Source organism: Prionailurus viverrinus, chromosome A3 (assembly GCF_022837055.1).
Source record: "Prionailurus viverrinus isolate Anna chromosome A3, UM_Priviv_1.0, whole genome shotgun sequence".
In the NCBI taxonomy this organism is placed as follows: Eukaryota; Metazoa; Chordata; class Mammalia; order Carnivora; family Felidae; genus Prionailurus; species Prionailurus viverrinus.
In genome coordinates, this window is record NC_062563.1 from 100,123,323 (window position 1) to 100,145,598 (window position 22,276).

The following is a 22,276-nucleotide window of genomic DNA, read 5'->3' on the forward strand; positions in this document are numbered from 1 at the left end:
TTCCCCTTTGCAGCTGTGTGTGCTAGAATGACTAACATGTCTGCATCTCAGTGTTCTCATCTGTAAAATGGGGCCAATGCCACCAACCTTAGAGCTGTAATGCAGTGTAAATGAACTAGCACATAGTGCTCCCACAATAAATAACTATTATTAAAGGCTGAATGTATTTGCCGTTCACTCAATTGCCTCCTAGTGGAATTGATATACTAACTTCATACATTATATAACCATAAATACATGGCATAACTAATAGGAATGCACTAAGGAAGCAGTTTAAACTCTTTCCTTACATAGTTTCCTCCTTCTAGAGCAGAAGTTCTCAAAATGTGGTTCCAATACCAGGAGCATTGGCATCACCTGGGAACTTACTAGAAATGCAAATTCCAAGGACCCATTCCAGATCTACTGAATCAGAAACTCTGGGCTGAGACCCAGAAATCTGTACTGTAACAAGTCCTACATGGGGCTCTTAGCCCACTAAATTTTGAGAACACTACTCTAGAATATCAGTGATTCTCAACCTTAACTGCAATCACCTGTGGAGCTTTTTAAAAATCCCAATACCCAATGGGGCGTCTGGGTGGCTCAGTCAGTTGAGCATCTGACTCTTGATTTGGGCTCAGATCATGATCCCAGGGTCATGGAATTGAGCTCTGCATTGAGCTCCGCACTGAGTTCCCAAGCTGGGCATGGAGACTGCTTGGGATACTCTCACTCTCTCTCCCTCTCTCCCTCCCCCCTCCTCTCTAAAATAAAAAAAAAAAAAAAAAAAAAAAAATCCCAATGCCCAGACTACATCCCACTTACATCAGAATCAGCCCAATATCATTAGGCATCATTATTTTCCAAAGCTCCCCCGGGTGACTCCAGTGCACCACCAGAGATGAGAACCCCTGCCGCCCATCCGAGCCACCCAACTCCGATGTGCTGAGATGCAATGGGGGAGTGCAGCCCTGCCTCAAAGCGCCCGCCCACACCTTAGAAACATAACTCTACACACAAGCAGGGCCACTGTTAGCCCATTTGCCACCTTTGCACAGCTTAGGAAAAGACACTCCCTCTGGGTAGATGCCCAGATGGCTCCCACACATGGCTTGGCAAGGGGGTAGCAGGATGGTTTCCAGCCTCCACTAAGGCAGACCTGCACAAGTGTGCATAGCAGCCCCCAAAACAGGAAGGCCTGCCCCACCCTTCGTAGTTGAGACAAAGTTCGGGACACCAGAAAGTAAAGACCAGCCAAAAAGAGCTTACTGTCCTTTTATTCACTATAAAAATATACTGCCTGTGTCCATACCGCTTGGCCATCTGCCTGCAGGTGAGCGGCTCCAATTCTCCAAAAGATAATCAGCTCCACAAGTGGCCAAATCCACTGTTTGAGGAAGGATGACACAGAAGCCCACAATTGGCAGAACTTGTATACCAGTGGTGGCCTCTAATCACAGGACACCAAGGGCAAGGTTTTTCTCTGTCTCTCTCTCTCCCCCTTTAATAGAAACAAGAATCTAGCATAATTTCTAAAAACAAAAAGGGAACTTTCCATAGTCTGCAACAGTCCATACTCTGCAGGTATCAAGACGGATGTATAATCTATCTTTAGGAGGCACCCAGGTCCTTGAAAGACCTTGCTAAAAAGAACATGATAATCACAGCCCTCCTATCCTATCTGCTTCCCATGCAAAGGAGCAAGTCATAACACCATATCAGACAGTCTGAAGCCCATAGATGGTATCCCCTATTAAAGATCCTGGTAGAGTATGGAAAGTTTGAGATTTGGTGTCAAACAGAAGCAAGTTATTTTACCTTTCTGAGTCTTGGGTTTTCTCCTCTCTAAAATGTAATAACAGCAGGGCGCCTGGATGGCTCAGTTGATTAAGCATCCAACTTCAGCTCAGGTCATGATCTCATGGTTCGTGAGTTTGCGCCCTACGTTGGGCTCTATGCTGACAGCTCGGAGCCTGGAGCCTGGAGCCTGCTTCGGGTTCCTTGTCTCCCTCTCTCTCTGCCCCTCCCCCACTCATGCTCTGTCTGTCTCTCAAAAATGAACAAACATTAAAGAAATTTTTTTAAATAAAAAATAAAAATAAAATGTAATAACAGCAATCTCTAGAGTGGTTCTTAGAATTAACTGGTGAGGATGTGGGACTCGGGAAATGGCCCACAACAGCTAATCCCCTTCTCCTCTTCTCACCTTTAAACTTCTGGTTATCTTCCAGTTGCCCTCTCCTGAAGATGGTGTTCTTGTTCATGGAATGTTTATGGATGCTTCTCGATGGGACAACACAGAGATGGTGATAGAAGATGCACTGCCAGGACAGATGAATCCAATGCTGCCTGTGGTGCATTTTGAACCTCAACAAAATTACGTGCCAAGCCCAACACTTTACCATTCCCCACTTTATAAAACAGGGGCCCGGGCAGGAACACTCTCAACCACAGGTAAGGATGTGCTAAGATTGGTAAAAAAAAAAAAAAAAATGATGACAAAATGCAAACTTACAAAGTCCAAACACAAAGCCATAATGTGCGAGGGGAGATCTTAAGCCAATTAGCAAGACTTAAAATGAGGCCACTTATAATATACTAATTTATAGATTTTATGTTTTCCTTCTTTTACCACTAAGTATGGGCTGACATTATAAAACAAATGCTTTCTTTCTATTAACCTAATAAGTAGAAAATAGAGCTTATTGAACAGTGACTTCTAATTTCAAAATGATGGACTAGGTAGACCGGAGTCTCTCACCAAAGTCACTGAGACTCATCATAGAAAACAGATTTAAAAATAAACCCAGGGCTCCTGGTTAAACGTCCGACTCTGGCTCAGGTCATGATCTCGCAGTTAATGAGTCCAAGTCCTACATTAGGCTCTATGCTGACAGCTCAGAGCCTGGGGCCTGCTTAGGATTCTGTCTCCCTCTCTCTCTGCCCCTTCCCCACTCATTCTCTCTCTCTCAAAAATAAATAAACATTTTAAAAAATGGCATTAAATAAAATAGCATTAAATAAAAATAGACCCAAGACAGAATGCCGTGTTGCAAAAAGGGAAATCTGAGTGGGTCTGAAACTAAGATGCAGCCCTGACAAAAGGAACCAGGTAGAAAGAAAGCCATATCAACAGGTAAGCTGAATGCACACAGCTAAAGAGTGAGCAGAGAATGAGCTGAGGAGTCAGTTTTTTAAAAAAGTGACATTGTGAAAAAAATTAAAAATAAAATAAAAAATAAAAAAATAAAGTGACATTGTGAAAGGAGCCAAATTTTCCCATATTTATCTAGTAGGCAATCTGGAAGGAGAAAGAGAATGGAAGAGGGATAATATTTGAAAAAATAATGGCTGATAATTCCCAGAACTGAACAAACACTTGAGTCCTCAGATCATAAGATCTCACAAAGTGGCAGGTATGATTTTTTTTAAAGCATACAACAAATAATTAAATTTGCAAAGATATATCAAAGTGATTCTTAACACTATCAGTGATAAAGAAAATCCTCAAAGCAAAGATTTAAAATATATTAATACACTGGGACTAAAATTCCCAAGAATGAGACTCAGATTGACATCAGACATCTCTCTCTTTATCCACACAGTGCATATAAAAAGATAATAGACAAACACCTGCAAAGGCTGTGGGAAAATAACTTTGCACCAGAACTGCAAAAGCAACCAAATTATTAAAAGGAAAGGTGTAATAAAGATCTCTTTGGACATACAATGGCTCTAAATTAATCACCACTGGCCCTCTAAAACACACACACACACTTAAATCTGTAATACTTTGACCATAAAAATGATTTCAATAATAACTTGAAACTAAATTTCCAGATGAGAGAAATATATATAGGAGAGGGGACAGGGTAGAAAGAATTAAATTTTCTCATTTGAATGGAGAATACAGATACTGATAAATATTTTTCTAATAAAATCTTCAATTAAAGTATATTCTCAAAGAGTAACGTACAGAATAGAACTACAATAGACACTTATCATGTCTCGATCTCCCACTCCCATGACAAATCTAAAAACATTTTAAAAGGTATTTTTAAAATTAATGGCATGAACAAGTTTTTATGTGGACATAAGTTTTTATTTATCTCGGATAAATATCTAGGAGTGGAAAGACTAAACATGTGGTAAGTACATGTTTAACTTTTTAAGAAACAGCCAAACTGTTTTAAAAGAGGCCATACCTTTTAACATTCCTACCTGCAGTGCATAAGGGCTCCAGTTCCTCCACTTCCTACCACTTAGGATGATCAGTCCTTTTTGATTTTAGATGACAGCCGGCTAGCTACCTAGATGATAGAATATGTGGTATCTTCTTGTGTTTTTACTTTGCAGTTCTCTAATGACTAATGACATTAGCCATCTTTTCTGGTACTTATTTATATCTTCTTTGATGAACTGTCTGTTCTTTTTCCCATTTTTTAAAAGTCATTTGTCTCATTGCTAGCTAAAATTCCAACAGAAATTATCCTTTTGGCAAGAGGAACCAAGAAAAGGTAGTAATTAAAATGATGTTGTACTGACACAAGACTCAACAGATAGATCAAATGCACTGGAGAGACAGCCCAGAAACACACTGTGTATATGTGGGAACTCAGCATATAATAGCAGTATCATTTTTTTTTTATTATGAAATTTATTGTCAAATTGGTTTCCATACAACACCCAGTGCTCATCCCAAAAGGTGCCCTCCTCAATACCCATCACCCACACACCCCTCCCTCCCATCCCCCATAAACCCTCAGTTTGTTCTCAGTTTTTAGGAGTCTCTTATGTTTTGGCTCCCTCCCTCTCTAACCTCTTTTTTTTTTTTTTCCTTCCCCTCCCCCATGGTCTTCTGGTAAGTTTCTCAGGATCCACATAAGAGTGAAACCATATGGTATCTGTCTTTCTCTGTATGGCTTATTTCACTTAGCATCACACTCTCCAGTTCCATCCATGTTGCTACAAAGGGCCATATTTCATTCTTTCTCATTGCCACGTAGTACTCCATTGTGTATATAAACCACAATTTCTTTATCCATTCGTCAGTTGATGGACATTTAGGCTCTTTCCATAATTTAGCTATTGTTGAGAGTAGCAGCATCATTTAAAATTGGTGAGAGACAAATTATTCCACAAATGGTGCTGACAACCAAACTTAGACCCTATCTCATACTACAGAGAAAAGTAAATCACAGGTGGATTCTTTACACTTAATCATCACTAAACTTTCTTTTTCTTTTTCTTTCTTTCCTTCTTTCTTTTTTTTTTTCTTTCTTTCTTACTTTATATTTGAGAGAGACAGAGAACATGTGCACATACGAGACTTGGGCAGAGGGGCACGGGGACACAGGGGAAGAAAGAGAGAGAATCTTAAGCAGGCTCCATGCTCAGCACAGAGCCCAACATGGGGCTCAATCCCACAACACTGGGATCATGACCTGAGCTGAAACCAACAGTCAGATGTTTGACCAACTAAGCCACCCCGGCACCCCTCATCACCAAACTTTAAAATTATTACTAACCCTAATGAAATAATAGCTCTACGTAATAATTATCAACATCTGCTAACATGCCAAGAAAGACAATCAGACATAAGGTACTTCCTGATGTAAGTACACACCACCTCTTCAAGTATTCTTGCCCAAAAAACTCAAACCTGAATATGATCATGTCTCTAGATCTAACCACCCCCTTTACATGAATAGAGGAACATATTTATTTTTTAAATATTTTTTAATGTTTATTTTTGAGACAGAGAGAGACAGAGCATGAACGGGGGAGGGGCAGAGAGAGAGGGAGACATAGAATCGGAAGCAGGCTCCAGGCTCTGGGCCATCAGCCCAGAGCCCGACGTGGGGCTCGAACTCACGGACCGCGAGATCGTGACCTGAGCTGAAGTCGGACGCTTAACCGACTGAGCCACCCAGGCGCCCCAGAGGAACATATTTAAAATCACCACAGGGATGCTGTCAGCAAAGTCCAGACTCTGGGAAACTTTATAGGACAAACAGCCTTGTTATTTCAACAATTACAAGGGGGTGGCAAAAGGAACAGAGAGGTAACCTACCAACTGAAGGAGATTTAAGAGACACATCACTATTGCAAGACACGGATCTTACTTGAATCCTGAATCAAACTAATGCAATACACATACAGTGTGTGTGTGTGTGTGTGTGTGTGTGTGTGTATACCATTTATATACCATTTATACTAGAAAATGTCATTCAAGTCCCTGCCAGGGCACTGTGGCAGGGCATGGCATACAAAGGTAAGGAAAGGGGAGATATAGACTTTCTCTGCTGGGGACACCACCACCTTTCCCCAACTTCTACACAGACTGTGTTTGCTGTGAATGCAGTGTCATCTTGAGGGCAGAACCCTCTTCTTCTCACACTCATCCTGGCCCCTCATACAGGCCCACAGTAAAAAAAGTGCAAAAGTGACCTCTTATTTCAGATGTCCCAGAGCTGAGGACAAAATATCTGCTATTGCACTTGGTCATTTCAGGAGTACTGGTGCCTAACTGCAGGGTAGAACAGAGGATGGATGGATGGATGGATGGACAGACAGATGGACAAATGAATGGATGCCCAACCTACCAACTGCATCCTGAGTCCCACTAAAAGCTCAGGGCTGAATCTATTCCAATGTTCCATCAGTCAGACTGCGGAGAATTTGAAACATACTTTACAAGGTTATACAAAGTTAGACAGGTCCTAAAGGATCATTTGTTCTAACATCTTCATTCTATAGAGCGTAAAACTGAAATATGTAGAGGACTATTTACCCGTTATCTACAGAGGCTGAGTCAGGTCTGAAGCCCAGGTGTCTTGACTCTCAGTACACTGCTCTTTGCATCAACGGGTTATTCTTTAAGTAACAAGCCTTTGTCCTTGTATCCTTTACTAGGTCATTCCACCAACTTTGTGGTAACTGTGCTCTTACCCTCCAAGCGGTCCAAAGATTACTGGATTGCCAAGGGGTCAGCTTTGCTCTGCCAACTAAATGAGTGAGAAGTTGCCACCTCCTGCTAAAAAAGAACCAGGCCAAAAGTCTTTCCTGATGGGGACAGAGGTCCCTGTAACATATGCAAGCAAAACAGCTACACTTCTGGTCTGACTTAAGGATGGTTAGTGTGGCTTTTCTCTTCTAACCTAAAATAAAGTGTCTGAGTGCTTCATTGAGTTGGTAATTCAAGCTCTGATGCGAAAGCAGTGGGTTCAGCACTCACCTCTTAAACCTGCTCCCCCTCCTCCATACGAGAGTCAGGCAGCTTCCCATCAGTAACTTGGGGGGAGGGAGGGGGGTGCCTGGGCAGAGTCAGAACTCACCAATTCCTTACCCAGATGGGCTTCCTTCCTCTTCACGCTGACATAAAAGGCCCAGTGTACATTTCAGTCACACGGCCCCAGGTGCTTCCATTTCTAGACCAGATTAAGGCTCAGATCCCAACATATGGGAGGCAGATGAGCAAGTGAGCTGGACAACAAGCTCGTGACACCATGGTGCCAGCTCCCCCACTCTACGGGCCTATCCCACCATCCTTAGAAGAGCTTGCTGTGCTTCACAGAAGTAGAGATTGGTCCTGCCCAAGGACAGAATTTCCCCTTCCACTTTAGGATGAACCTGTGTAGAAAGCATCCAAGTCCCACCCAGGCGCACCAGAGCCCCTGCCGCCTCAAAAGCAGAGGTTGTTGGGCCAGTACCGAGATGGAGCAGTCACCTGTGGCAAACCATCTTGTGTCAGCCGTGCCAACAAGGGTCTGTTTATGTCCTCAGCCATAATATGAGTCACGAAACCGGGAACCACCCAGCTAGCATGTGGTCCTCTGGATAAAGACACACCACCCCCTTCCAGAAATTTGGAAGAACTGAATCAGGCCCAGTAATCCCACCTTCCCCTTTTACCTCTGCCTTCATCCCCATAGCTATCAAAGTTAAGAACAGACTGAAGTCGCAGAGTAGCAGCGAACAATTCTTGTACTTAGAGCTCAGAGCAGGAACCGAGACGACTCTTGGCATTCTAAGCAGGAACAGGTGCTTAGTAAGCCACGGGAATGGCTGCAGCCGCATTAGTCAGAGGCTGACATCCGGCACCACAGCAGCTGTAATTCCAGGTCAGAAAGCTGTAGGAAACTGAGCCAACCTCACAACTGTAACACGCTCATGAAGCAGGTGACTGGACAGGGAAACGCACAGCCTGGCCACTGCACAAACTTCTGTCTGCTGGAGCCTACCTGTAACTGCCACCACTACTGAAGAAAAAGGTCTTCTGTTCCCCTTGAACCCTCCAAGTCTCGCATAAGTCTATGCCATTAGGAGAATGTCGGTCATAGCAGCAAGGGAATCTGGGAGAGTTTAGCCCTCCTCCCCCTGCAATACAGAGAGTACAGAATGGAGCGAAGGTGGAGGACATGCATCCTGAGTACCATCGCACCACTCTTTAAGTAGACCCGGAAGACCTTCTGGGCCCTGGAAATGACTGAGATGCACCCCCAAGAAAGTCTAGGAAGGGAAGACCACAGAACTGCAAGCCCAGGCAGTCAAGCTTACCGTAAACCAGATTAGAAACAAACACATCTACTTCCAAGTCCTGGGCAGACCCTCTGGGTTTCTGTGAGCTGCTCGAAGGCCCATAAGGAAACCTTGTCACGGGGTGGGTGTGGTGACCAAACAGGAGGTGGGGTGGGAGGTAGGGCTAAAAGTTCCCATTTGAGACTCAACTGAGACAATTCTACTCTTACTCATTTTATAGAGACTCCCTCATAAGATTTTATTTATAAAAGGCATCAGCATATAAATAAATAAGACAGGAAGGGGGAGCGTTTGAAACCCACTTTCTTACACAGCACCTCTGACAAAGCCTACCATTCATCCAGTCTTCAGCATGTTGGTGAGACACTCACATACATAATTAAAGCACTTGTCAGAGCGCAGGAAACAGAACAAAGCTCCTATGGCCTACTGACTCCCCTGAATCCATAACCAGGAGTAGGAAGAGGAGCAGCAGGAAGGAGAAAAGGGTCAGGATCCAAAGTGGCAGGTAGGACCAGTATGAGTAGGGCCCAGGGGTAAAGCAGTGACAATATTCAGAGGGTGTGAGCAAGAGTTGTTTGCATAACATATACACATTGTGGGGAAAAATCTACAAAGAAAAGACATTTAATTATTTCCATATAATTCATTTACAATTATTTTCATACAAGTCATTATGTTACAAAACTGTACACCTACCCCCAGCACTGCTGGATAACCCAGAGTCGTTCCTTGGAAAGAGAAGAATCAACTTTTATTCTCTCTTTTCCTGGGTTGGGCCTATCAAGGCCAGAACAGGGTGTGGAGTACAGGAATAGCCATCCTTCAAGTCCAAGGGGTCAGGGGCCTGGCCTGGCTCCTCCCGTCATTGCAGGAGGGGTGTCTCTGTTTGGAAAGCCAGCACCAGCACCCAGAACACAGGAGTCCAGAGAGACAGACAGGCACTGCTGGCTACCATCTGGCTGTGGCGGGAATGCCCATGGCGAGGGAGCTGCAGCTCGGCAGAGATGTGCCTATCCAGAACAGGGACCTGGAGCTGTGGGACCTCAGCACTAGGAGGGAAAGAAAAACACAGAAGCTCAGAGCACAGAGCACAGCAGGAGCCACTGGATACTCCAGGGCCCCCAAACGCCCACACAGCTTCTTTGCATCTCCCTTCTTTAAAGACGAGAATGGATCTTAGTATGTTAATAGGCTTCCTGTGTCTCTGTCCCTCGATACTGCCACTACAACAAAACCAAGTAATACAGGTGCTAAGACCAGCACAACAGACAACTCTCCCTTGGCTACATGGTTCTTGGTTCAAAGATTATTAAAACTCTAGGTGTAAGAAGGCCCAACTCAGATTTGCTTATCATTAGCCTTTGGGCAATCTCAGGCAGGGCCCCTCCTCACTGACCACACATAGAGGCACATCCAGGCCATGAGGCGTCCTCCCTGGGTCTCTGGCTCTCTCCCCTACCCCAGCTCACATCCAGAGTGAACACCATGCAGACATCCCAGGTCAAGACAGTATGAGCTGAGGAGCCCAAGATCTCAGGCTCACCCGGACCTTTCAGCTCAGCTCTGGTGTAAAGTGGCCAACTCCAGGCCACCTTAAAAGGAAATGGCCCAAACTGAAAAAGTACTGAACTGGTCAATTTATTCCTCCACCAATGAAGGATGGTTGGAGAGCTACCCTTGGTCATGTGGAACATGGACACCAACAGGATCCCTGTTCTCCGGGTCCAATTTGGCTGCTAGCTTCCATCCGTTAAAAAATGCCAATCCCAGAGCACACCGGACGCCTTCTTCGAACCTTTCAGTGGCTCCTCACTTCCACAGGCATGAGACTCTCTGTCACTCCACTCCATTTCCTGTCTGGACCCACACCACCCCACTTGACTCTTCCCCCCCTTCTCCCCGTCCCCCCCTCCCCCCCAGCTCCAACCATAATTATTTCATCTTGGTTTCTTCAACGTGCTCACTCTCTCCAGGCCTTCACACTGTTCCCTTTGCTTGGAATTCCTTCCCCTCCTTGCTCAGCTATTTATCTATTCAACATTTATTATCAAGCACCTATGCAGGTACTGGATCCCTGAATCTCCTGATCCAGACTCAAAAGTTCTGGTCATTGGGCTTCACTTTGTCAGCCTTCTACTCAGCATCAGCCAAAAGTTACCTTCACTCAGGGAGGCCTTTCCTGACTACTCCCCCAACCCTAAATAGTAACTTCCAACACATACACAAGCACATTCCCACAGCACCCTTTGCAGATATCAAAACTGGGCTTCCTCGCTAGAATGCAAACTCCATGAAGGCAGAGAGCTAATGCCCATCTGGTGTACTTCAAAGCCACAGCACCCGACACAACAGCAGGCACCCAGGAGGAACTCAATGCATTTGCGCTGAACTGAACTGGATCCTGGATCCCAGGCCTCTCTGGTGTAGTTCTTCCAGAAGCCTTATGCCCTGCAGACCAGGCTGAGTCACCACCTTTGACTCCTCCATCCACCTCTGATCTACCTCCTAAGCATCTTCCGAGAGTGCATTCTGTGGTCACCACGCTCTCTGTAAAATGTGGGGGCTGAACAAGCCTGTTCCCTGTTGCTTCCAGCTCTGCAAAACTATGAAATCTTCCCGAAGCTGCAGTGGAGAAAGGGCTCGCAAATCAACGCACACCCATGCATGCCCACCACCACCACCCCCATTCCTCCTTTAACAAAGATAAACAAAGATAACAAAGCCCTTACTCTGGCTTGAAGCAACTGCCTTTAATTACTGGGTTCATCTCAGTGCCCAAGGCTCTAAGCAACAGCAAAGGCTGGTCCACAAGGGGGTTGCTCATCCCCACCAGAGCCTTGAACCTCCCCCTCTCAAGCAGGGTGAGGGATATTCCTGGGCTGCTCCCCACCGGGACTCCGGGTGGGGCGGATGGATGCCGGGGATGGGCTCCTGGCCAGCCAACCCGGCCCAAATCACCGCCTCACCTCTCCTCCAGTCGGACCCACAGATCGCTGAACTGCCGAAGCCGCTGCTTTCGCTGTGGCCGCTGCCGCCTCCGTTTCTTCCGAAACCTCCGCTCCGCTCCGCCTCCCAGGTGGGCACTTCCAGGCAGGGACACGTGGGGAGGCCACAGCGAGCGAACCGCAGACCCAGCTTCCGGTACCCGCGCTTCTGAGGCAGGCACTTCCGGAACAAAGATGGCAGAGGAGGCGGGTCCCGACAAGGGACTTCTACTCGTCTCCCTGTGAACAGGGGTGGAGGGAAGATGGATTTGAAGGACGGTCACACAGCTCTCAGGGCTCAGGGACGCAGAACGGGGGAGGTGGGGGGAGGATAATGTGAAAGTTCAAGCTGGCTAGGGAGCATCCTCCAAGCCACCTCCAGAATTGATCACTTTGATGCCTTAATTTTTCCCTCACATACTGTTGCAGTAGTCATTCCAAATCCCCCAGCCCTGGGGAGGAAATAGAAGATTTCTTTTTAATTGCATATAATTACTGCCCTTCCCTAACAAGGGGTCACAGCTATGTAGAAAGTTACTGAAGATTACAGCATTGAAAGTGACATTAAAAAAAAAAAAAAAAAGTTTAAATGCCATTTACTTAGAACAATTGAAGTAACCCTTAACCATGTTAACCCCTCCTTTACCCTGGTAAGGGCTCTTCTCAGAAAAAGGCTGTGGCAGCCCCAACCCCCCCACATGAATGACTGCTAGTGTTCACAGGGCTGGCTTCTAACCACCTTAACCCAGGTCCTACCATAAACCATCTTTCCCAAAGGCAACATGTTTTTCACAACTGATGAGAAACTGAAACTTGCTTCTAGTTTTCCACTAAAGGTGACTCTAGCCTTCCCCCCTCTCCCGCCCCTCCACCCTGCTCCCCCAAAATATCTTCCAGTGAGGAAATAAGCCATGAGAAGGACCCAGTTTCTTGCTACAACAGGACTTTTGTCAAGAGTTTAGTTGGGGTTGAGGAGGGGGCAGTAAGAGAAGAATCCAGCCACTAGAGGTCAATCCTATTGTCTCCTGACTTAGGCAGGCTCCCATCCACCTGAGGAAAGGAAGCAGTGCCTGTGTTATGTGCATCTTTGACATGTGGGCGCAGCAGACCAGCATATATAAGAACTCCGTCGTTCTGCCCTGATTCAGCCTTGATGAACAGCCCACATGTCAGAAGCAGGGCTCAATTCTGACCCACAATCTGACACAACCTGAGATGTCAATTAATATTCATGGCCCTGTGTGAGGAAGGCAGGAGGTATAAGAGATAGAAAATGAACATGGGAAAGACTCAGGTTGGGCAAAAAAGGTAAAAGAAGGGAATTCCTCAAGCGGCAAAAAGGCCCCTGTTCTGAACCTGAGGCTGGGAACCCCTGCAACATACAGTCACAGTGAAAAGGCCCCTGGAGGACAGGACCTGCCATATTCATCACTGTGTCCAGAGCCCAGCACGATGCCTGACACACAAGTGTGACACCACTTAGATGAATCTCTTTATTATACCAGCAAAGAAACTGGAGCCTAGAGAGGGGAAAGTGCTCCACCTAAGGCTAAGATTCCAGTGGCCTCCTAGAGGATTCGGGATCAGATGGTCAGGCAGCCCCCATGCCCAGGCCCTCTGCCCCAGCAGAGATTATATCTATGTCATCTTTGACCTCCATATAACCCAGCAGGCCCTGGTATACCGCAGGCATTCAAAAAAGTCTGCTGCAAAGAGCATGGACTCAAATTCACTAGGGCTCAGCTCTTATGGCTTCAAGCAGTGGATCCTTACAGTGGGGGCAAATCATAGCTTTGGTTCTGTTCAACTCACAAGAGACACAAGATCTCAGCTCAGTTACTGCAGGTGGGCGAGGCCAGAGCTTGAGAACCAAGTTAATTAGTTAATTACTCTTGGGGGGAGGGGGTCGTTAATCCAGAAGAAATTAATTTTACTTCTCCTGATTTTTATCTTTCTCATATTTCCCAGCTGAGATGTCCTGTAGATTCATAACACCCACTTTATAATTAAGGAAACTGAGGACCAGGGAAATAAATTTCCTTGCCCTAGGTCCCAACAAGGATTCAGTGCCATTTTCAAATAATATACACCAAGATTTTTTTTTTCAGTTTATGAAGCTAACTTATTTTCACCATAGGAAATATGGAGAATATAGAGTAGTGTCACTATTACCTCCAGGGAAAGATCCTATAGACAAATGCTCATGGGCTTAAGGGACCTAGGGCAGTAGAGGTGGCTGCTTCTCTGCCAGGTACAGAAAATCCCAGCTGTTGAACACAGCCTAATTCACCCCAGAGCTTCTGGGCTAGCCTAAGCATCCCATCCCAGGTTGAGGTTCTAGGTTATCCTGTTTCAGTCCATCTGAATTCCCAAAGTTTAGTGAAACCTCTAGTTACTTATGAAACCTAAGTCCATGGTCATTTTGGCCACAATATGGGGCCCTTGTTGTGCTTGAGAGATTGCTAGTCCCCTGCCAGCATTTCACACAATCTACTCACTTTGTGGAAGTCTACGAGAAAGAAACACCCTGGTTGACATGGCCTGTCTCCTGGGCACACACCCACAGAAGGACATGTGGTATCCAGGAAGGAGCCCAGGACTGGAAACTAGAACAAGATAATTATACTTTCTGAGCCTCTTCTGCTTCTATAAAGTTGATCTGTCTCACCTGGTTGCTGCGAGGATTAAAACTACCCATGCACCATGCTTCACACAGGGCTGAGCACCCAGGATGCATTCCATGTGGATGCCCCTTTCTTCCAGTCCCACTGTCTGGGGATGAGTGACAGTGTATGTAGCCCAGCAAGGCTGACCAGGACCCTGGAGCACCCCACTGTGAAGCCAAATGGACATTCACCAGATCCTCATTGGTATTATTCTGCTGTGGTGGGCAGAATACTGACCCTCAGAAATGTCAATGTCCTAATCCCTGGAACCTGTGAATACTATTGTTTGTTACCTTTCCTGATAAAAGGGATTTTGTGGGTGTGATATAGGACCTTGAGATGGGAGATTGCCCCAGGCTACCTGGGTGGACCCAATCTAATCACATGGGTGCTTAAAGCCCGAAAACTTTCTGTGGCCAGTGGGAGATGTGACTACAGAAGAACTTCGGGGAAATGCAGTCACTTGGAAGATGGAAGGAGGGGTCACAAACCAAGAAAGGTGAGCAACCTCTGTAATCTGGAAAAGACAAGTAAACAGGTTCTCCCCTAGAAGCCCTAGAGGAGAATACGGCCCCATTAACGCCTTGATTTGAGCCCATTGAGACCTGTGTCAGACGTCTGATCTACAGAACCATAAAATAAGTGCTTGAGGGCAGAGTTTATAATTTGTTGTGGCAGGAAAAAAAAAATCCACAAAACCCTAATACAGCATCCGTTATCCTGGGAAGAGGTGTGGGATTGGGGAACTGGGTAAACACACTTGGGATCAGCCCAGCAGGACCCCTGTCCCTTCCTCTTCGCTGCCCAGGGAAGCGCAGTTTCACAGCCAGGGCCTTGCCTGTGTATTCCAGCCTGTTGAATACAGGAGGGTAGTGGCTGCCGGTAGCCCTCCCCTCACTGTCCACCTAACTGGGCCACCCCAAGACCCGAGGGGCTGGCAGGCCTAGAGTGAGCTAGGTCACCAGTTAGAAGGCCTCCTGCCCCCACCCACACAGCCTGCCCAAGATCCAAGTCCCTGTATCATCCCTCAGGGATTATCACACAGCTGCCAAGGAGGGGGAAGAAGGAAGCAGGTGTCTCCACAGCCACTGCACTGGCCCTTGCCAACACCTTCAGTGCGGTCGTTTCCCCCACTCTGGGCCCTTATCCCCTCACCCCTTCTTCTCCCTAACCGGAGCTCCATTCCAGACTTCATGCTCCCTCGTGGCCTCCCCTGGAGCACGGCTCACCGCTAAAAACTCATAGACACTATCCTAATGGAGCACATACTGTGTGCCAGATGCCAGGATAGCTACTGCAGAGTACACACCAAACCCCTGGGGATCATGCAAGGGGGTGGCCCCGGGCCGGAGCAGAGAAGAACATGGGGCGTTTGTGCTGGATCTCACAGATTCTGATAGAATTAGGGGCGGGGATGGGGGATGAATGTCTGGCCGAGGAAGCTGCACGAACAAAGACAAAGGATCCAGGAAGTAAAACGTGGGAGAAGAAAGGGCAGAAAGAGAAGGCATGTGTGGGCGGAGGAGCCTGAACTGTACCCTGGCTCTGATTAGCTGTGTGATCTTTCAGTTTCTCCATCAGTAAAGGAGAAGAAACACCCACCCCACAGGCTGGCTTTGAGGATTAACTGACAGTCCGTGTGAACCTGGCTGCCACCTGACAGTCGGTCAATAAATGTTCTTTCCTCCCCTGGGAATGTGAGCAGCCCAGCTGAATGTCAGCACTGGTTCTCAGCCCTCACCGTGCACCAGAATCACAGAGAGATTTTTAAAATACTGATTCCTGACCTCACTTCCTCCCACAGGCAGGTATTAGGGTTAGAGACAGAAGTAGGAAGCCTGAGCATAACCATCAACACACGTGCACGCACACATGCATGTATGTGCACACATGCGCGCATGCGTGTACACACATATACATGCCTGTGCACATACGTGCGCATCCACACACGTACACGCATGCACACGCACACTCCAGGAAGGGTCCTCTCCAGCACCCGCAAGGACTGTGTGCCAAATACCAGCCCAGTCAGCCTGGGGCGGGGGCTGAGAAGGGACAAAGCACCCGCTTTCCAGAAGAACACGGTCCCCCCGAAACAGGCAGAGAACCACTAAGGGCTGGATTCTCCCTCCAGGGCTGAAGGAGAACAGGAGAGAGAGAAGGATCAAGACCTGGGCAGTGAGCAGAGCTGAAGGAGGGGCAGGATTTTTGCTGTCAGGGGGCAGTGGACGGCAGTGACCCAGACAGAAGGTTTTCTGATGCAGGAAGCACACCTGTGCTGGGGTCTGGGCGCCAAGACACCAGCAGGAAGAAACTGGACTTTGGAAGAGAAGAGTCAGAAAGCACCGAAGGTTTCTGAGGAAGGGGCACTTGCAAGATTTAGTCCCACAGAGAGTGAAGAATGGACCAGAGGATGAGAGCCATGAAAAAGGAGAGGAGCAAACCCAAGAGGAGAGGAAGCTAGAGGTGTGATGGAGGTGAGAAATGAGAAGTCTCAGGTAAGGGCCTTTAGAGAGTAGAAGTGCTATTTGAAGAACCATTACTATTGACGCGCTGGGTGTAGGGCGTGAGAGGTGGGGGTAAGACAGCCCAGGACGTACCCACGATTGTCCGCTAGGAGGCAGACTGGGAGAATCCTGGCTCCCGGATGGAAACTGGACCGCTAGGGAGGACCCTCTGGGGTGAGGTGCTGGGGAGAGGCCCTAGCTTGAAACAACATGAGCTGAAGGTGGGCCTTCTGATGAGAAAGAGGGCACCTGGGGAAGGGCAGCCATCAAGCTGACACCACAGCTGACCCCCCTCTCTACCCCTCAGTACAAAGGATGGGCCTTCTCCTCACTACCGCTGGGATCCCTGCCAGGAGGGGGCGCTGGTGAGCGCGGTCGGGAGGGAGTGGGGCGAGGAAAGGCGTGTGTTAGGGGCTGAATTCCTATGTTGGAGCCTCCATAGCCAGTTCCTCAGAATGTGACTGCATTCATAGGCAGTGCCTTTAAAGAGGTTATTAAGATAAAATGAGGTCGTTAGGGTGGGCCCTGGTCCAATCTGACTAGTATCCTTATGAGAGGAAATTTAAACACACAGAGACACTAGGATTGTGTGCACACAGAGGAAGGCCATGTGGGGACAGGGAGAGGGAGGCTACATGCAAGCCGAAGGGAGACCTCAGGGGAAATCAAACCTACCAACACCTTGATTTTGGACTTCTGGCCTCCGGAACTGTAAGAAAATAAATTTCTGCTGTTCGAGTGCCCAGTCTGTGGCATTTTGTTACGGTGGCCCAAGCTGACTAGTTCGGAGGGGAGGGAGGGGTCCACAGAGCCATCAAAATGAGAAACAGACCTGGGGGGAGGAACAGCCCAGGGAAAGAGAAAGGGCTTTGCTCCTGTCCCGAGAAGGGTCTCACAGCCACGCCCTGCGCTTCTAGCCCCTCTGACCCTGTGTTATGACTGATTCCACCATCTGCCTCCCTGAAACTTCCCAAATGCCCACTGGAAAGGCACTAAGCATTAAGTCCAATGACCCCTCCTGGAGCCCCCGGGACCATGGGGTAATCTTCCCTTCTCCTTCTCTGCCCCAAGACCACTGAGGAAAAAAGCCAAAATGGCCTCTGTTGCCCGAAGTGCCCGGCCAGCCAACCCATGTCTGACACAGCCCCAGCCACAACAGGATGCCAGCAGAGCCGGGTGCCAAGTGTCCATTTAGCGGCCAGGCAGGGAAGGTGGTAATAGCCGTGCTGGGGGCCTCTGGAGCCCCTCAGGGTAGAGCCCGCCCTGGTGCCGGGGCAGCCCCGTGGGGGTCTCGGCTCTGCTAGCTGCTCCCCAACCAGGATAGAAGCACAGGAAGGTTACTTGTTGATGGGTCGTCCAGCGGGGGCGTGTTCTACCTCATAGCCTTCGCGCCGCAAGACATCAAGCACTGTATTGTTGCCCATGAAATGACCTGCAGTAAGAAAAATGATCAGAAATACGGCAGCTCCCGTGACCACTAAACATACCCCCAGACACACAGCCCAGAACAAAGAAATAACCGTGCCAGCCCTCCATCCCTTTCTGTCCAGCCCAGTAGAGTTCCTAAGAGCTTCTGTAGTCAGGCCTCCCAACTGCCCTCCAGGCAGGCAGGGAGGGACAAGCAGTGTTTCAGAGATGAGGACACAGAGGATCAGAAGGGTGGGGTGAGCTGCCCAGAGTCACACAGCGAAGGGAGAGCCTAGACACCAAATCCCAACCTTCCAGGTCTCAATGCAGTGTCAACAGTCCCGACCATTCTCATCATTTACACAATCCAACCACCTCTGAGACCCGAGCCCCCTTCTGTCCCACACGTAATTATACATGCGCAGTGAAACACCTGCATCTAGCAGAAGCCACCATAGCTGGAAACCTCAATCTGAATGTTATTTCACTTCCTCCCTTTTCATAAAAAACAAAGATCAGCCAGGTAAGCTTACAATGACATCCTAGACATGTTCAAGGCCAAGAGCAGATCCTGGGATCAACCTCCTTTCCATTCAGGTTTTGATGCTCAGAACTGACATGATCATCCAGGCTCACAACGTCCCTCTCTGTGACAGTATATGGCACTTTAATGTCCTAAATGGCCGATTCAATTGCAGCACTCCATCCTGTGTTTGAGCAGAACCTTAGAGGTATCGTTCTTACCTGCACTTTAAATTGGAAAACTGAGGTAAAATAGGTCCAGGGCTTCACACGCTAAGCAGCCACATAGCAGAATCTAAAAGCCAGGCCATTTGGCTCCAGGGTCTGTACAATCTTGACACGTCAATACTCAATAACCAGAGACCGGGACAGCGAATTAAGGTACGTCCAAGCTGCTGGCCAGGCAACGGGCAGTCTGTGGGTCTCCCTCGTGTCCTGTTCCCACAGGTCTAGAAAGCAGGGTGAACCTGGGTCAGCCTCTGAGAGCCTGGGGAGCCCGAGGGCGGTGACTGGCGGAAGGTACTGGGCTCTACCACATTCTTGGGTTCAACTGTAGAGTCTGTGACCCCAAGATTGCTGAGGGGCAACTGGCTCAGATGAAAGGGACGTTGGCAAGGCCCAGATTAGCCCTGGTGCACAAGTGCAATTAACTCATGCACAGATGTTGCTTGCCTGGACTGGGGGTGAGGGCGGCGGGGGGGGGGGGGGGGGGGCGCTACTGAGCCTACAGAGTGCTGCAGCAACCCTCACTCCCCCAGCCATTACCAAGCCCACACAGCAGGGCGTGATCACAAAAATAAAGTAGCCAACAGTCATTGAGCATTACCAGGCACAATGCTTTACACATCATTTGACAGCCCCCGCCCCCTCCCGCCCCTGCCAACAGCCCTATAAGGTGGGCGTATTACTGTCTCCATTTTACAGGTGAGCAAGAGGCACAGAGAGGTGAAGCAGATGGCATCTCAAACCTAAGTGGTCTGGCTCCAGAGTCCACCCTCTCAAGCAATTCAGAATAAAAACCGTATCTGTCAAGTGAACAAACTGCCCCTATTACCAGTGCTTTCTCAGCACGGAACCAAGCTATTCTGTTTGACCGACTTTTCCTGCCACAAAGGTGAGCTCCATTTCTCATCTCTAAATTTTCTCTCCAGACCCCCACAGTGAAAGTTGTTGTTTGATTTGAAACTCTGTAGCTTTGGGGCGCCTGGGTGGCTCAGTCGGTTAAGCGTCCGACTTCAACTCAGGTCACGATCTAGCCGTCCGTGAGTTCGAGCCCCACGTCGGGCTCTGGGCTGATGGCTCAGAGCCTGGAGCTTGCTTCAGATTCTGTGTCTCCCTCTCTCTCTCTGCCCCTCCCCCGTTCATGCTCTGTCTCTCTCTGTCTCAAAGATAAATAAACGTTAAAAAAAAAATTTAAAGAAACTCTGCAGCTTTTAGTTTTTGGTTACCTTCGCTTTGCAATTAAAAGTTTGCTAACCACAGACTTTAAAATTTTTTAACCAGTAAGGCTAAGTGTCGGGAGCAATTTCTGTGGTTCCCTCTGGTCAACACAGCCTTCAGAAAGAAACGGATTCCTGCGGTGGAGAAAGCAGCACCAGGAAGAGAACTTGGCACTGGTGACTGTCCAGGGCACCCCTGGCCCCCAAAGCACCCAGCTGTGAGGCCTCTGCCCAGCACTGTGGCAATATGATGAGCTGTGCCCGGAGAATCAGGCGAGCCCAGGTGCTACATCTCACCTGGGCCATCGGTCAAGCAGTCGCCATCTGGAGGGCCTGGCCTCCCAGCTGCTCAGATCAACCTGCCATCTGGCCGCCAGCCAACCCGCTGCTCAGCCTCGCGCCACACAGTAGGCCACTGTCATCTCAAAGCGCCCACCCTTCCCCTGCACCCAGTGCCCCGCCATCCCACCACCGGACGTCAGGGAAGCTTTTGAGAGATCAGCTGAGTCTCGCAGGAGTGGAAGGCAAAAGCCCATGCTCAGGGGCTGGTACCTTCCATCCTGGAGGACCCGACAGAGCCGCCGGGACCGAGCCACCAGCTCGGTGTCTTATTTTAGTCTATATGCTGCCGAAGCGAGCACCAGCTCTGTGTTCTAACAGAGGGCCACCATCACCCCTACCAGGTGCCATGGGGGGTTTCTGGTACCTAACCCCTTTCGGGGTGCTGCAGAACCAGAGCTAACAGCTTTGCTGAGACAGGCCAGACATGGGCACTGGGTCACACAGCACTATGCACAACCCAAATATGGAATGTGAGACTTGGAGAAGAGGAAAACCACTCACACAACTCACAGAGGACTGAGCACCAAAGGCAGAAACTGTTCATTTGTGAACAAGATGTAGGAGCCCAACCTCTCATTTTTTCTACAACATAAAAACATCCTTTTTTTAAAGCTTATTATTTTTTTTAATGATCTCTCCACCCAACATGGGGCTCAAACTCACAACCCTGAGATCAAGAGTCATATGTTCTGCAGACTGAGCCAGCCAGGCACCCCTAAAATTCGTCCTTTTCAAGTGCACAATTCAGTGATTTGGGGAATATTCCCAAATTTGTGCCACCATCACCGCTATCTAATTTTAAAGCATTTTCATCAGCTGAGATTTTGATGACCGTTATATTGAATGTCTAGATCAACAGGGGAGAATATTGTCATTTTAACACTGTTCAAGCCTTCCAATTCATGACCATATGTCTTTCCATTTACTTAGGTCTTCTTTAATTCCCTCTGATGATTTTGGTTTTCCGTTGTACGTCTTGATACATCTCGTACTAACTATTTTTTTACGCTTTTAAATGGAACTAGTTTCTTAGTTTCATTTTCAAATTATTCATTGCTAGAGTATGGAAACACAATGGACTTTTGTGTACTGATCTTCTATCTTGCCTCCTTGTACCCTGGGTTTTTAGTTCTAAGAGTTTTTTGGTCGGTTACCTAGGATTTTCTATACACAAGACCATGTCATCTGAGAAAAGAGATAGTTTTACTTCCTCCTTTCCAATATGAATGTCTTTTATTCCTTTTCCTAACTTTCCTGGCTAGAACCTTCACACACTGTTGAAGAGAAGTGGTGAGAGCAGCCATCTTTGTCCTGTTCCTCATCTTAGGGGGAAAGCATTTCATCTTTCGTCATTTAATATGTTAAAGTGACCCTTCAATAGGCTGATGAAGTAAGTTCCCCTGTAGCCTTCGTTTGATGAGTATGTTCACCATGAAAGAATGTTGCACTTTATTGTTTGCTTTTTCTATGTCTGTTGAGAGCATCGTGTGGTGCTTGTCCTTGAGTTCTCCTAATATGGGGGATTATATTAATTGATTTTCAGATGTTGTGGTAATGGTCCCCCAAATACATCTGCATCCTAATCCCTAAAACCTGTGAATGTTATCTGGGGAAAAAAAAGAAAACAAAAGATTTTGCAGATGTAATTAAGCTAAGGATCTTGAGATCGGGTGATTCTACTTGACCTCTCACTCTGCCACTCTGCAAATGCTCTTCTCCAACCCCCACCTCCCATTTTATCAGTAAAAAAACCGAGGGAACTTGTCCACACTTATGAAGCTAGTGGGGAATTGAAAGGAGAAGCCAAGGGCAGCAAATGCTCCTTCTGCACACTACTCAGTCTCTGGCATTTTTCTTTTCTTTTCTTTTCTTTCCTTTCCTTT

At 47.6% G+C, this 22,276-nt stretch overlaps 2 protein-coding genes across 6 annotated transcripts in view; one reads left to right on the forward strand and one right to left on the reverse strand.

The window, feature by feature from the left end:
* The window catches only part of DNAH6 (dynein axonemal heavy chain 6), a 231,828-nt gene extending 224,660 nt beyond the window's left edge, over positions 1 to 7,168 (forward strand). The window contains exons 76-77 of the mRNA XM_047854641.1: positions 2,214 to 2,436; positions 6,898 to 7,168. Of these exons, the coding sequence (XP_047710597.1) occupies positions 2,214 to 2,436; positions 6,898 to 7,001 (327 nt within the window). The 3' untranslated portion in view covers positions 7,002 to 7,168. The remainder of the gene's footprint in view (positions 1 to 2,213; positions 2,437 to 6,897) is intronic.
* A 1,966-nt stretch (positions 7,169 to 9,134) lies between these two features.
* Positions 9,135 to 22,276, reverse strand: part of TRABD2A (TraB domain containing 2A) — a 54,333-nt gene continuing 41,191 nt past the window's right edge. For 3 of the 5 annotated variants that reach the window (XM_047853873.1, XM_047853874.1, XM_047853872.1), the window contains exons 5-7: positions 18,025 to 18,115; positions 11,493 to 11,750; positions 9,135 to 9,575 (exon numbers count right to left, since the gene is read on the reverse strand). In XM_047853873.1, the coding sequence (XP_047709829.1) occupies positions 9,389 to 9,575; positions 11,493 to 11,750; positions 18,025 to 18,115 (536 nt within the window). In that variant the 3' untranslated portion in view covers positions 9,135 to 9,388. Of the gene's footprint in view, positions 9,576 to 11,492; positions 11,751 to 17,358; positions 17,393 to 18,024; positions 18,116 to 22,276 lie in introns of all 5 variants that reach the window. The other 2 variants (XM_047853876.1, XM_047853877.1) reach the window with 2 other exon arrangements.